The sequence below is a fragment of the Epinephelus lanceolatus genome, chromosome 10 (assembly GCF_041903045.1).
Source record: "Epinephelus lanceolatus isolate andai-2023 chromosome 10, ASM4190304v1, whole genome shotgun sequence".
Taxonomy (NCBI): Eukaryota; Metazoa; Chordata; class Actinopteri; order Perciformes; family Serranidae; genus Epinephelus; species Epinephelus lanceolatus.
In genome coordinates, this window is record NC_135743.1 from 155,001 (window position 1) to 167,835 (window position 12,835).

At 45.4% G+C, this 12,835-nt stretch overlaps 1 protein-coding gene across 12 annotated transcripts in view; it reads left to right on the forward strand.

Annotated features, from left to right (window-relative positions):
• The window catches only part of cspg5a (chondroitin sulfate proteoglycan 5a), a 70,371-nt gene extending 60,229 nt beyond the window's left edge, over nt 1–10,142 (forward strand). For 4 of the 12 annotated variants that reach the window (XM_078171239.1, XM_078171238.1, XM_078171246.1 and 1 more), the window contains exon 5: nt 8,830–10,142. In XM_078171239.1, the coding sequence (XP_078027365.1) occupies nt 8,830–8,997 (168 nt within the window). In that variant the 3' untranslated portion in view covers nt 8,998–10,142. Of the gene's footprint in view, nt 1–1,318; nt 1,376–6,049; nt 6,155–8,829 lie in introns of all 12 variants that reach the window. The other 8 variants (XM_078171247.1, XM_078171248.1, XM_078171242.1 and 5 more) reach the window with 5 other exon arrangements.
• The last annotated feature ends 2,693 nt before the right edge of the window (nt 10,143–12,835 follow it).

Genomic DNA, 12,835 nt, shown 5'->3' on the forward strand with positions numbered 1-12,835 from the left:
ACCTATCTCTGCTTGTCTCTACCTGTCTCCGCCTGTTTCTACCTGTCTCTACCTGTCTCTACCTATCTCTACCTGTCTCTACCTGTCTCTGCCTGTCTCTGCCTGTCTCTACCTGTCTATGCCTGTCTCCGCCTGTTTCTGCCTGTCTTTACCTGTCTCTGCCTGTCTTTACCTGTCTCTGCCCGTCTCTACCTGTGTCTACCTGTCTCTACCTGTCTCTACCTGTCTCTCTCTACCTGTTTCTGCCGGTCTCTACCTGTCTCTGCCTGTCTCTACCTGTCTCTACCTGTCGATACCTGTCTCTGCGTGTCTCTACCTGTCTCTACCTATCTCTACCTGTCTCTCTCTACCTGTTTCTGCCGGTCTCTACCTGTCTCTGCTTGTCTCTACCTGTCTCTGCGTGTCTCTACCTGTCTCTGCCTGTTTCTGCCTGTCTTTACCTGTCTCTGCCTGTCTCTGCCTGTCTCTACCTGTGTCTACCTGTCTCTACCTGTTTCTGCCTGTCTCTACCTGTCTCTACCTGTCTCTACCTATCTCTGCCTGTCTCCACCTGTCTCCGCCTGTTTCTGCCTGTCTTTACCTGTCTCTGCCTGTCTCTACCTGTCTCTACCTATCTCTACCTGTCTCTACCTGTCTCTACCTGTTTCTGCCTGTCTCTACCTGTCTCTGCCTGTCTCTCTCTATTTGTCTCTACCTGTCTCTGCCTGTCTCTACCTGTCTCTACCTATCTTTACCTATCTCTGCTTGTCTCTACCTGTCTCCGCCTGTTTCTACCTGTTTCTGCCTGTCTCTACCTATCTCTGCTTGTCTCTGCCTGTCTCTACCTGTCTCCGCCTGTTTCTACCTGACTCTACCTGTCTCTACCTATCTCTGCTTATCTCTACCTGTCTCCGCCTGTTTCTACCTGTCTCTGCCTGTTTCTACCTGTCTCCGCCTGTCTCTATCTGTCTCTACCTGTATCCGCCTGTCTCTGCCTGTCTCTGCTTGTCTCTACCTGTCTCCGCCTGTTTCTACCTGTCTCTACCAGTCTCTACCTGTCTCTACCTATCTCTGCTTGTCTCTACCTGTCTCCGCCTGTTTCTACCTGTCTCTGCCTGTCTCTGCCTGTCTCCGCCTGTCTCTATCTGTCTCCACCTGTCTCTGCCTGTCTCTACCTGTCTCCGCCTGTCTCTACCTGTCTCTACCTGTCTCCGCCTGTTTCTGCTTGTCTCTACATGTCTCTACCTGTCTCTGTCTGTCTCTGCTTGTCTCTACCTGTCTCTACCTGTCTCTCTCTGAGGACACCTTTATAACCCTCTGCCCGTCCCCCTCCCCTCAGAAAACCATGAGCAGATACACCTGGGAGTGTAAGACCAAAGAGGAGTCCGACTGTGAGGTAAGACCTGATCCCAGAGTCCTGCCCCCCTTCTCTCATTGTTACTGTGGCCCTGTCAATCATCTTCTCTGAACCAATCTGAGCCCTAAACCCCTCCTTAAATACCACGCCCACTACTACGCCCGCCCCCTTAAATCAGAACAGAAACATGACATCCTCATCAGAGACAGGTCCACACATGTTGCGTCCCTTGTTAGACTTGAGTAACGTTTCTCAGTGGACTGAATTAGTTGAATGAGGTCTTTCTGTGAGATGTTCACTGACCTCTGACCTCAGTGTCCATTAAGACAACGACGCTCAGCAGAGTGAAATCTGAGCGTCAGTCAGAGACAGACACAGAGTTCAGGTCTTTTCACACCAGGGACCAAACAAAGTCTCTCAGAAACGACGTGAAGCTGAAGTGTCCTCAGTGTCCTCAGTGTCTCCTCTGCTGTGGACGCTGAATCAGCTCAGACAGACAGATGGACACAGAGTCCACTTGACCAGAGTCCCCCTGACCAGAGTCCACCTGACGAGTATCCATCTGACCAGAGTCCCCCTGACCAGAGTCCACCTGACCAGAGTCAAACTGACCAGAGTCCACCTGACCAGAGTCCCCCTGACCACTGTCCACCTGACCAGTGTCCACTCAACCAGAGTCCCCCTGACCAGAGTCCACTCAACTAGAGTCCACCTGACCAGAGTCCACCTGACCACTGTCCACCTGACCAGTGTCCACTCAACCAGAGTCCCCCTGACCAGAGTCCACTCAACTAGAGTCCACCTGACCAGAGTCCACCTGACCAAAGTCCACTCAACCAGAGTCCCCCTGACCAGCGTCCACCTGACCACAGTCCACTTGACCAGAGTCCCCCTTACCAGTGTCCACCTGACCAGTGTCCACCTGACCAGACTCCCCCTGACTAGTGTCCACCTGACCAGAGTCAAACTGTCCAGAGTCCACCTGACCAGACTCCCCCTGACTAGTGTCCACCTGACCAGAGTCAAACTGCCACTCGACCAGAGTCCCCCTGACCACAGTCCACTCGACCAGAGTCCCCCTGACCAGTGTCCTATGAGTGACATGAGTGTCCACCTCACCAGTGTACATTTAAAAATCACATACATGTGGAAACGTTCATACTATCCTTAACACGAAGAGAACCCAAACACTGAGACCGTCAGGGTCAGGACCCAGGCTGCAATCAATCACTCTATGACATCACAGTGACATCACACAGGCCCATAATATGACAGACCCATAATATGACAGTTTTTCTTCAGTGAACACACACACAGTTTTTCGTCAGTGAACACAACACACTCTACACAGAGCAGGTCAGTGAACACAACACACCGTACAAAGAGCAGGTTCCGAAAATCCTCAAAAACATCATCATCATGATGAAGATCTGCTCTGATCCCTCCAGAAGGTGTCGGCATGAAACATGACATGAAACAACACCACATGAAACAAGATGACATGAAACAAGATGACATAAAACAACATGATATGAAACAACATGACATGAAACAACATGACATGAAACAACATAACACGAAACAACATGACATGGAACAACACCACATGAAACAACATGACATGAAACAACATGATATGAAACAACACCACATTAAACAACACCACATGAAACAACACCACATTAAACAACATGACATGAAACAACACCACATGAAACAACATGACATGAAACAACACCACATGAAACAACATGACATGGAACAACACCACATGAAACAACATGACATGAAACAACATGATATGAAACAACACCACATTAAACAACACCACATGAAACAACACCACATTAAACAACATGACATGAAACAACACCACATGAAACAACATGACATGAAACAACATGACATGGAACAACATGACATGAAACAACATGACATGAAACAACATGACATGAAACAACATGACATGGAACAACACCACATGAAACAACATGACATGAAACAACATGACATGGAACAACACCACATGAAACAACATGACATGAAACAACATGATATGAAACAACACCACATGAAACAACATGACATGAAACAACATGGCATGGAACAACACCACATGAAACAACATGACATGAAACAACATGATATGAAACAACACCACATGAAACAACATGACATGAAACAACATGGCATGGAACAACACCACATGAAACAACATGACATGAAACAACATGATATGAAACAACACCACATGAAACAACATGACATTAAACAACACCACATGAAACAACATGACATGGAAAACACCACATGATACAACATGATATGAAACAACATGATATGAAACAACACCACATGAAACAACACCACATGAAACAACATGACATGGAACAACACCACATGAAACAACATGACATGAAACAACATGATATGAAACAACACCACATGAAACAACATGACATGAAACAACATGGCATGGAACAACACCACATGAAACAACATGACATGAAACAACATGATATGAAACAACACCACATGAAACAACATGACATGGAACAACACCACATGAAACAACATGACATGAAACAACATGATATGAAACAACACCACATGAAACAACATGACATGAAACAACATGATATGAAACAACATGACATGAAACAACATGATATGAAACAACATGACATGAAACAACATGATATGAAACAACATGACATGAAACAACATGATATGAAACAACACCACATGAAACAACATGATATGAAACAACACCACATGAAACAACATGACATGGAAAACACCTCATGATACAACATGATATGAAACAACACCACATGAAACAACATGACATGAAACAACACCACATGAAACAACATGACATGAAACAACATGGCATGGAACAACACCACATGAAACAACATGATATGAAACAGCACCACATGAAACAACATGACATCAAACAACACCACATGAAACAACACTACACTAAAGGAAACAACATGGTATGAAACAACATGGCATGAAACAACATGATATGACACAACACCACATGAAACAACATGACATGAAACAACACCACATGAAACAACACTACACTAAAGGAAACAACATGACATGAAACAACATGACATGGAACAACACCACATGAAACAACATGACATGAAACAACACCACATGAAACAACATGACATGAAACAACATGATATGACACAACACCACATGAAACAACATGACATGAAACAACACCACATGAAACTACACTAAAGGAAACAACATGACATGAAACAACATGACATGGAACAACACCACATGAAACAACATGACATGAAACAACACCACATGAAACAACATGACATGAAACAACATGGCATGGAACAACACCACATGAAACAACATGACATGAAACAACATGATATGAAACAACACCACATTAAACAACACCATATGAAACAACACCACATGAAACAACATGACATGGAAAACACCACATGAAACAACATGACATCAAACAACACCACATGAAACAACATGACATCAAACAACATGGCATGGAACAACACCACATGAAACAACATGATATGAAACAACACCACATGAAACAACATGACATCAAACAACACCACATGAAACAACATGACATCAAACAACATGGCATGGAACAACATGACATGGAACAACACCACATGAAACAACATGACATGAAACAACACCACATGAAACAACACTACACTAAAGGAAACAACATGGTATGAAACAACATGACATGAAACAACATGACATGGAACAACACCAAATGAAACAACACCACATGAAACAACATGACATGAAACAACACCATATGAAACAACATGACATGGAACAACACCACATGAAATAACACTAAATGAAACCTCATGATATGAAACAACACCACATGAAACAACATGACATGAAACAACATGATATGAAACAACACCACATGAAACAACATGATATGAAACAACATGACATGAAACAACACGACATGAAACAACATGACATGAAACAACATGATATCAAACAACATGACATGAAACAACATGACATGGAACAACACCAAATGAAACAACATGACATGGAACAACACCACATGAAACAACACCAAATGAAACAACATGACATGGAACAACATGACATCAAACAACACCACATGAAATAACATGACATGAAACAACACGATATGAAACAACACCACATGAAACAACACCACATGAAACAACATGACATGAAACAACACCACATGAAATAACACTAAATGAAACAACATGATATGAAACAACATGACATGAAACAACATGACATGAAACAACACCACATGAAACAACATGACATGAAACAACACCACATGAAACAACATGACATGAAACAACACCACATGAAACAACATGATATGAAACAACACCACATGAAACAACACCACATGAAACAACTCTGACATGTCGACTCTGATTGTTTAACATGAAAATTGTTGGCGCTGACGTCGATCGATAAACACCTGAGAGACAAAGTTAGGATCTGTCCATGTGCCTCCTTCACCATCATCATCATCATCGGAGCCCTGTTTATCTCTGTTCCTATTCCCCAAAACATGACACCTGCTCTAAAGCTCTCGTTACTCTGTGCCCCCTCCACGCCCCCGCCCCCCCTCCTCCAATACACACCAATGAAATCCAACAAATCCAAAACATTTTCCAGTTTCACGCTGACGGGCGGACAGAGGGCCCCTACCCCGTCACCATGGAAGTGACGTATCCACATGTCCTGCCGGAGGTTACTATCTAACCAGCAGCCGTGCAGCCGGTAAATGTTCTCACTGTTCAAATATCCTGTCAGGGCGGAGCCTCAGGGTGTGTGTGTGTGTGTGTGTGTGTGTGATGAAGAGGAGCGTCAGGGTCGATGATGTCACGCAGAATTAATGGGGATAAGAGGCTGGAAACAGAGTTAAAATGGACTCCAGGATCGATGTGTCCCTCTGACCTTAATCAAATCCAGATAAATTAAATGAAGCTCTTAAAACACGTTGTTGTTTTTGCCCGCAGCGATAGTTCGGGTCTGTGTGTGACGGTGGTACCTGAATGTATCATCAGACAGGCTTCACTCTTAATTTGTCTCTGTGTGTCTGTTTGGGACAAAACCAGTGAGGAGGTGAAGCAGGAAGAGACGGGGCGATCTGCATGAGCGACCATCACAGGAAGTGAAAGGGGGGGGGGGGGGGGGGGGGGGGTGTCCTGCATGTGGATGTGCATGTGCTTCCTGGTTTGCCTGAGGGGTGGGAGGGTGGGGGGGGTTGCCCATGCAGCTCACCTGTCCATCTCCTCAACCAAACATGACATCCAGCCAAGCATGAAGATGATGATGATGATGAAGAGTAAACTGACCTGAACTAAAATCATGGTTCAGTTTTAATATTTGATGTTTCTGTTTGTTAAGAACGTCAGTGTTTCCTTTACTACTAATCTGATGTGTCATCACTGCTGAGTGTGTCCCCTCTTTTCTCTTCTACACTCTGAAGATCTGCGATCTGAATCTGCTCTGTCACATCTGCAGATTTTTTTATACATCGTTATAAAGTTACAGCATTAAAGACATTTTGATTTGTCACCAGTATTAATAATAACATTGATGTGTCAAAGTGTCCCTGTAAATCATGACAGTCAGTGTGTTTCCATGACGACAGAGAAAACAGATTTATTTAAAATCCATGTAAACATGTTAGTGTGAGTGCATTGGTCCTAAAGTGAATTTGTCACAGTGGGACTAAAGGCTCAATTATGCTCCCTTTACGTACGAAAATGTATACGTCCGTTTCAAACGATGTTACCGTCACTGCCCACATACTTCCATGCGCCCTTTACGTTGGCATGGATGTTAACCAATATATCCACCAGGAGGCAGCCCAGCGTCAAAAGTTTACGACAACAACAAACTCACAAACAAACATGGCGACTGCTGTGGAGATATTGATAATGTACCTCTTGCATAAAAGACAAAAACAGAGGCAGCGTTGTAGGACGCGGTGGTCGGTGAAGCTGTTAAATACATCGCGACTGGAGGATGGAGAATTTTTTTCTCTAGTACTGCCGATGAGAGAAATTGAATTGTTATTTCTTCTTCGTGTCTCACTAGAGCTACGTATCAGGCAGTGACAGCAACACTGCCCCCACGGTTTCCGATGGTACTGCTCCGTTTGGCCCGTATCCGTAAACTTTATGGAAACGTGCAGAAATACGGACGAAATGAATGCAGAGCACGGACAGAAGGCTCCGTCCGTATCCGGATCCGTATTTAACGTTGAGCATAAATGGGCCTTAACACACCCAGATCATGTGACTCCTGCATGTATACAGTCAATCAGACCCAAACTGGCCGAGGCGCTCTGAGCATGCTCCACAGTTTCCGCCCCGGGCTTTGACCCGGAAGTCCAATAGCATTAAATGTGTAAGAGAAGAAGAAGCTGGTAACAACATGGAGAAATCTACATCCAGAGCTGTGACTTTTTGGACGGACCAAATGTACAGAGCTGTAAAGTTGTCCACCATGGTACCAGTTAGCTGCTAGCTAACCGTAGCTAACTTGTTTGTCCATTGTTTGGTCTGTGACGTAATAGGTCAACAGGAAAAAGGTCCAATACTAACAAGCTGAAAGGGGGCATATCTCCACCTATCGTAGAGGAGTCGCACATATTTGGCTCAATAAATGGATTCCCCTCCCGTGCTTGTATACTGGGACAAGGACAGTAGGCCAGTTAAACGTCCTCATCCAGCTGGAACATGGAGACGTCCTGAGTCAGCACAAAAGTGTGTTCCTTTATCTCGGCTGGGTTTGTCACTCAGCTCCAGTTTTAAGAGTCAGTGTTCAGAAATGAATGGAAACCAGCAGGAAGAATAGATCCTCAGATGTGAAACTGTCGAGTAGCTTCAGAAAACAAACGTAGAGATTTGTGGTTAAGGAGCTGAAACTAAGGCAGTTCTTTAAAGCACGAAAATCTGTTGGAGTGCATGAAACCAAAGATCTGAGTTCATCTTTGTTTCCATCATCAGACAGGAACATCCATCCATCTCCATTGGACGAGTCTTCATCAGCAGACTTTGATGATCTCATGTTTTTAACATTGGCTTTTTCAACAACATCTGCACAAGCAAACATGACAATATGTTTGTGAACACAGGTTAAAGGTAAGTAACAGACTTCTGCATTAATGACAGACGTCTTCAGCTGGAGTTAGGCAGGTGGTGCAGACTCGTCCAGGGTGGTGCAGACTTGTCCAGGGTGGATGTGACGTTCTGTTTGTTTGTTTTTTCCTTTAACAAAGATGAACTCAGTCTGAAGTCACTCTGAATCTGACAAAGAGTTGTAAAGTAAATGTTTCCAGCAATCGGCAGCTTCTGAACATGAAAGTGTTGTTGTGTTCTAACTGTACTTTCTGCCCCTACCCCTCCTCCTTTACCTCCACCTCCTCCACCCTCCCTGGGTAGGATGATCCTAATTCCCAGAACAAGCTGGAGGACCCGGTGAAGGCCCCGCCCAAGGAGGACGACTCCCTGAACATCCACAACTCTCTGACCCCCAAACACGAGAACCACAAGGTGCTGGGCGAGGAGAATTCGTCGGAGGTAAACTCACTGCAGAACAACATGATGTGAAAACAAAACAAAAACAACTCCAGCAACCCCAAAACCACCAGGTGCGCCGGCAGCGGGAGCCCCCAAACCCCTCCCCGCTGTCCGTCTGTCTGGCCGCTGCCGAGCGCGCCTGACCGGTTACCAACCAACCAACCAGCCTGCCTGCCAACGTACCAGCCAACCAACCCAGTCTGCAACCGTCTCCGACACGGCAACACTGCCACCGAGCGGCCCTGGCCGCTGCCAAAAACCTACAGCGTCTCCACCGCCACCGCCGCCAACGCCCCTGCTGAGAGTTAACCCCCCCACCCCTCCCCCACCAGCCTCACCCTGCTGCCGCCATGCAACCCCCCGATCTAGTCACGCCCCTGTTTTGCAGCCCCGCCCCCTCGTTGCTGTCACTCTACTCTCCCTGATCTCGTACCTGCACACACACACACACACACACACACACACACACACACACACAAAGTGAGAACATGAACACACTTTTTTGTGAACACACAACAACACGTGCTCACTCCCAACTCGTTGGCGCTTCGTCACTGGACTGTCACGTGTTCATGTGACACTCTCCTCCTGCGTCTTGACGCCATGACAGTTCACGTCTGTCCTTTCAAAATAAATTTCTCTTTTCACAAAAAGTGCTCGTGAGATACAGACAGGTTTTTTCAAAATAAACTGACACCATCAGTGAAACACCTCGTATCACCAGTAAAATAACATCTTGGTTTGGCTCTACATTCAGACAGGAAGTGAACGGCTTTTCTCATCAGTGTCTTACACAGGAATCAGTGACGAAGCGTCTGTGTCTGACCACACACACACACACACACACACACACACACACACACGTGGCCCCTCCCCCTACCTGCATCGGTGTATTTTGTAAAAAGAAAAAAATCCCTCAGAATTTAAAATGTCATGTAAAAAAAAAAAGCTTGTGAGAGGTTCGATGTTTGTCTGATTAATAAAGTGAGTGTGTTTAAATATTGATCGACTCTAAACAAACACCACATGTCTTTGCTTTCATTGATGTGATTTCTAATCCTTTGATGTACTTGTTTATGGGATTTTTTTTTTGTACTTTTTTGGGACTTCGAACAGAATAAACAAACAAACAAACAAGATTCAGACAGTTGTTGAAATAAAACTTTTTAACATGACCAACCGTCCTTTGTGTTCCTCCTTTATCCCTCTGAACTCCTACACTCTCTGCATGGCTTTGAAAACAGCATCTTACACCTCATTACTGCACCTCCCCAATCACACACACACACAAATACAGATGAACTTTGACACCAGTTGATTAAAGCCTCAGGGCTCTAGTTTCCCGGCGCAGCACAGGGTGGAGCAGGGTGGCGAACCCCCGCACAGAGTTAGTTTTGAGCAGCGCAACCCGAGGCGCGCTGAGTTTGGTAGTTTGGCAGACCGAGGTGCGCTGAGATGGGTGTGGCGGCGCAGCAGGGGGAGGTGTCGACAGATCCAGCTTGGCGCAGTGACAGTTTCGTGCCAAAAGGCTTCGCCGAAGGTGCGCTAAAAGCTCGCCAGCTAAAACCAGGTCTACTGTCAGCGCAGGCGGAGCGCAGCCGGTGTAAGCCAAAGTTTGGCTGACCGGCGGACAGTGCGCACACGTCACCAAAACCTCACAGGCAGGTTTCCAGAATATCAGGCACATTAACGATGCAATAAATACCCAAAAACCACTATTCAATGCAACTATCTGCAATCAGCACGTGAATGTATCTCTATATCGACTGTCCCGTCACATCTGATGTCAGATCAAAGGGGATTAATAACATTTGGCACGTTTGGCACGTTTGGCACACGTAATGGAAACCCAACCTGATTTGATTAACACAGCTGCAACCTAATGAGTTCACATCCCTCTCAGCCAACCACAAACAGCCACAGCATCAGATAGGGAGTATATATTCAGCATCTGTCATCTTAGAAAAGTCAAAAGAAAAGAAACAGAGTGAGACTGCGAGAGAGAAAGAGAGAGCGCGCGCACGAGAGAAACGCATCATTGATTTACAGTTGTGGTGACCTTCTCCCAGGCTACCTTTGCATCATCAGCCCGTGGAGGTCTGCTCGCAGTTCCGTATATTCGGACACTGCGAGCTTGGACCTCCCGGACCAAAACATCAGTTTCCTCCTGGGAGAAATTTGGCCGTCTGATGCTGCTGCTCTCTTCCGCCATGGCGAATTGAGCAAACTCTCATTACGCCTTCACACGGCGCATTTATGGGCGAGGAGAGGGGCTCATTTGATTGGTGTGATGTGTGTAAAACCCACTCCACGCCTTCTCCGTCCTCCCTCTTTCCAACTTGTGCCGGTAGGAGGGACGGAGATGGGAAAGAGGAGTAGCTGCGCCAGGGCGCACAGTGTGCCAAACTTACAAAATCTGCCTGGCCACACCCAGTTGGCGAAGCGCAGGTGCGCTGCGCTGGGTAAGTGACGGTGGCCTCGTAGGACAAAAAGTCTTGCACAGACAGCAAAGTATTTCGAGTTATTCAGGAGTATCTAGCGACGAGGTGAATATTTATTTAGGAATCTAAACCATGTTACGATATGTTATAGCTTACCAGTGAGATATAGGTTATCTGTGAGATATGTGTTAGGACTCTTTTATCTCTGTTATAACTGTTTTGGTAACACGAGCATTAGCACAGTAATGCTAAAATAACATGTTTTATGTGATAGTCACGGGACAGTGCGGCAAATATAGGTTGGTACGATTATAATATATGCATTTCCAGAGTGTTCTTCCACAGGACACAAGGAGAGGAGGAGGAGGGAGAGGGAGACGGAGAGGAGGAAGACCAGGGAGAGGAAGGGGCGAGGGGGTAGAGGTGGTGCAGGAATGGCCAGGCGAAGAGGTGTGTCTCGGCTACTCAGAGGAAAGAGGAGGAGGAGAGGGCGGCAGCCTTCGCAGCAGTGCGAGAGGAATCAGCAGATTAGGCTGTAGGCTAGGCTAACCATTTAGCTGTAGCTCTGGGATAATGTTAGCCAAGCCTAGGATAATGTTAGCACATAAACGTAGCCGTCACTGGAACTTAGACGAGAGGGAAAAGTAGTTGCAAACATGAAGCCAAAATGATTTTAAATTATCAGATTGAATTACCTGTCTAGCAGAAAGCAGGCAACCTCCGCATCCCTTGTGAAATCCTTCTCCTTCAGGAGTTCTTTCCACCTGGAATAGGCAGCGCCAATATTCACTCGCGTTTTGTCCCATCCTCGCTTATCTGATCTTTTTCTTTTATTTGGTGGCGTGGTTTCCCTCTTACGGGGCAAAACATATGTGTGGTCCTCCAGTTAAAGTGCGACAGAATCATAAAAGTACAAAGCAGGTTCACGCAAAAGCGCCCCGGATTGAGGTTCACCTTAACCGTCTCCAGTGACAGCAAGTTCTAGGTAAACGCGAACAGCGAAGTGCATATATCCCTTTCGGCCACTGTATTCAAATATGGCGACGCAAGAGGGCAGCCTCCAGCATGCCTGTGTATATATAAAGAAATCATTCTAAGCCTTCCATTTGTATGTGAACTGTATTATTTTAGTAAATATATATTTATGAAAGCAATAGTTGATATTTGCTAATAAACAACCATGTAAATTACACATTGTAACTTTAAAGTTAATAAAATTAAAGGTAAATAAATGAAACTCTAAAAAGATTTTGAGCTTTGAATTAACTGAATCTGAGTCTGATGAGGACCAGAGACCCTGAACACAGCATCACCTTTAACATTCCAGAGACCCTGAACGCAGCAACACCTTTAATGGACCAGAGGTGGGGGTTGTTGAAGACGTAGAAGGAGAGTATCAGAACCAACATGTCAGATAAATAGTTAAA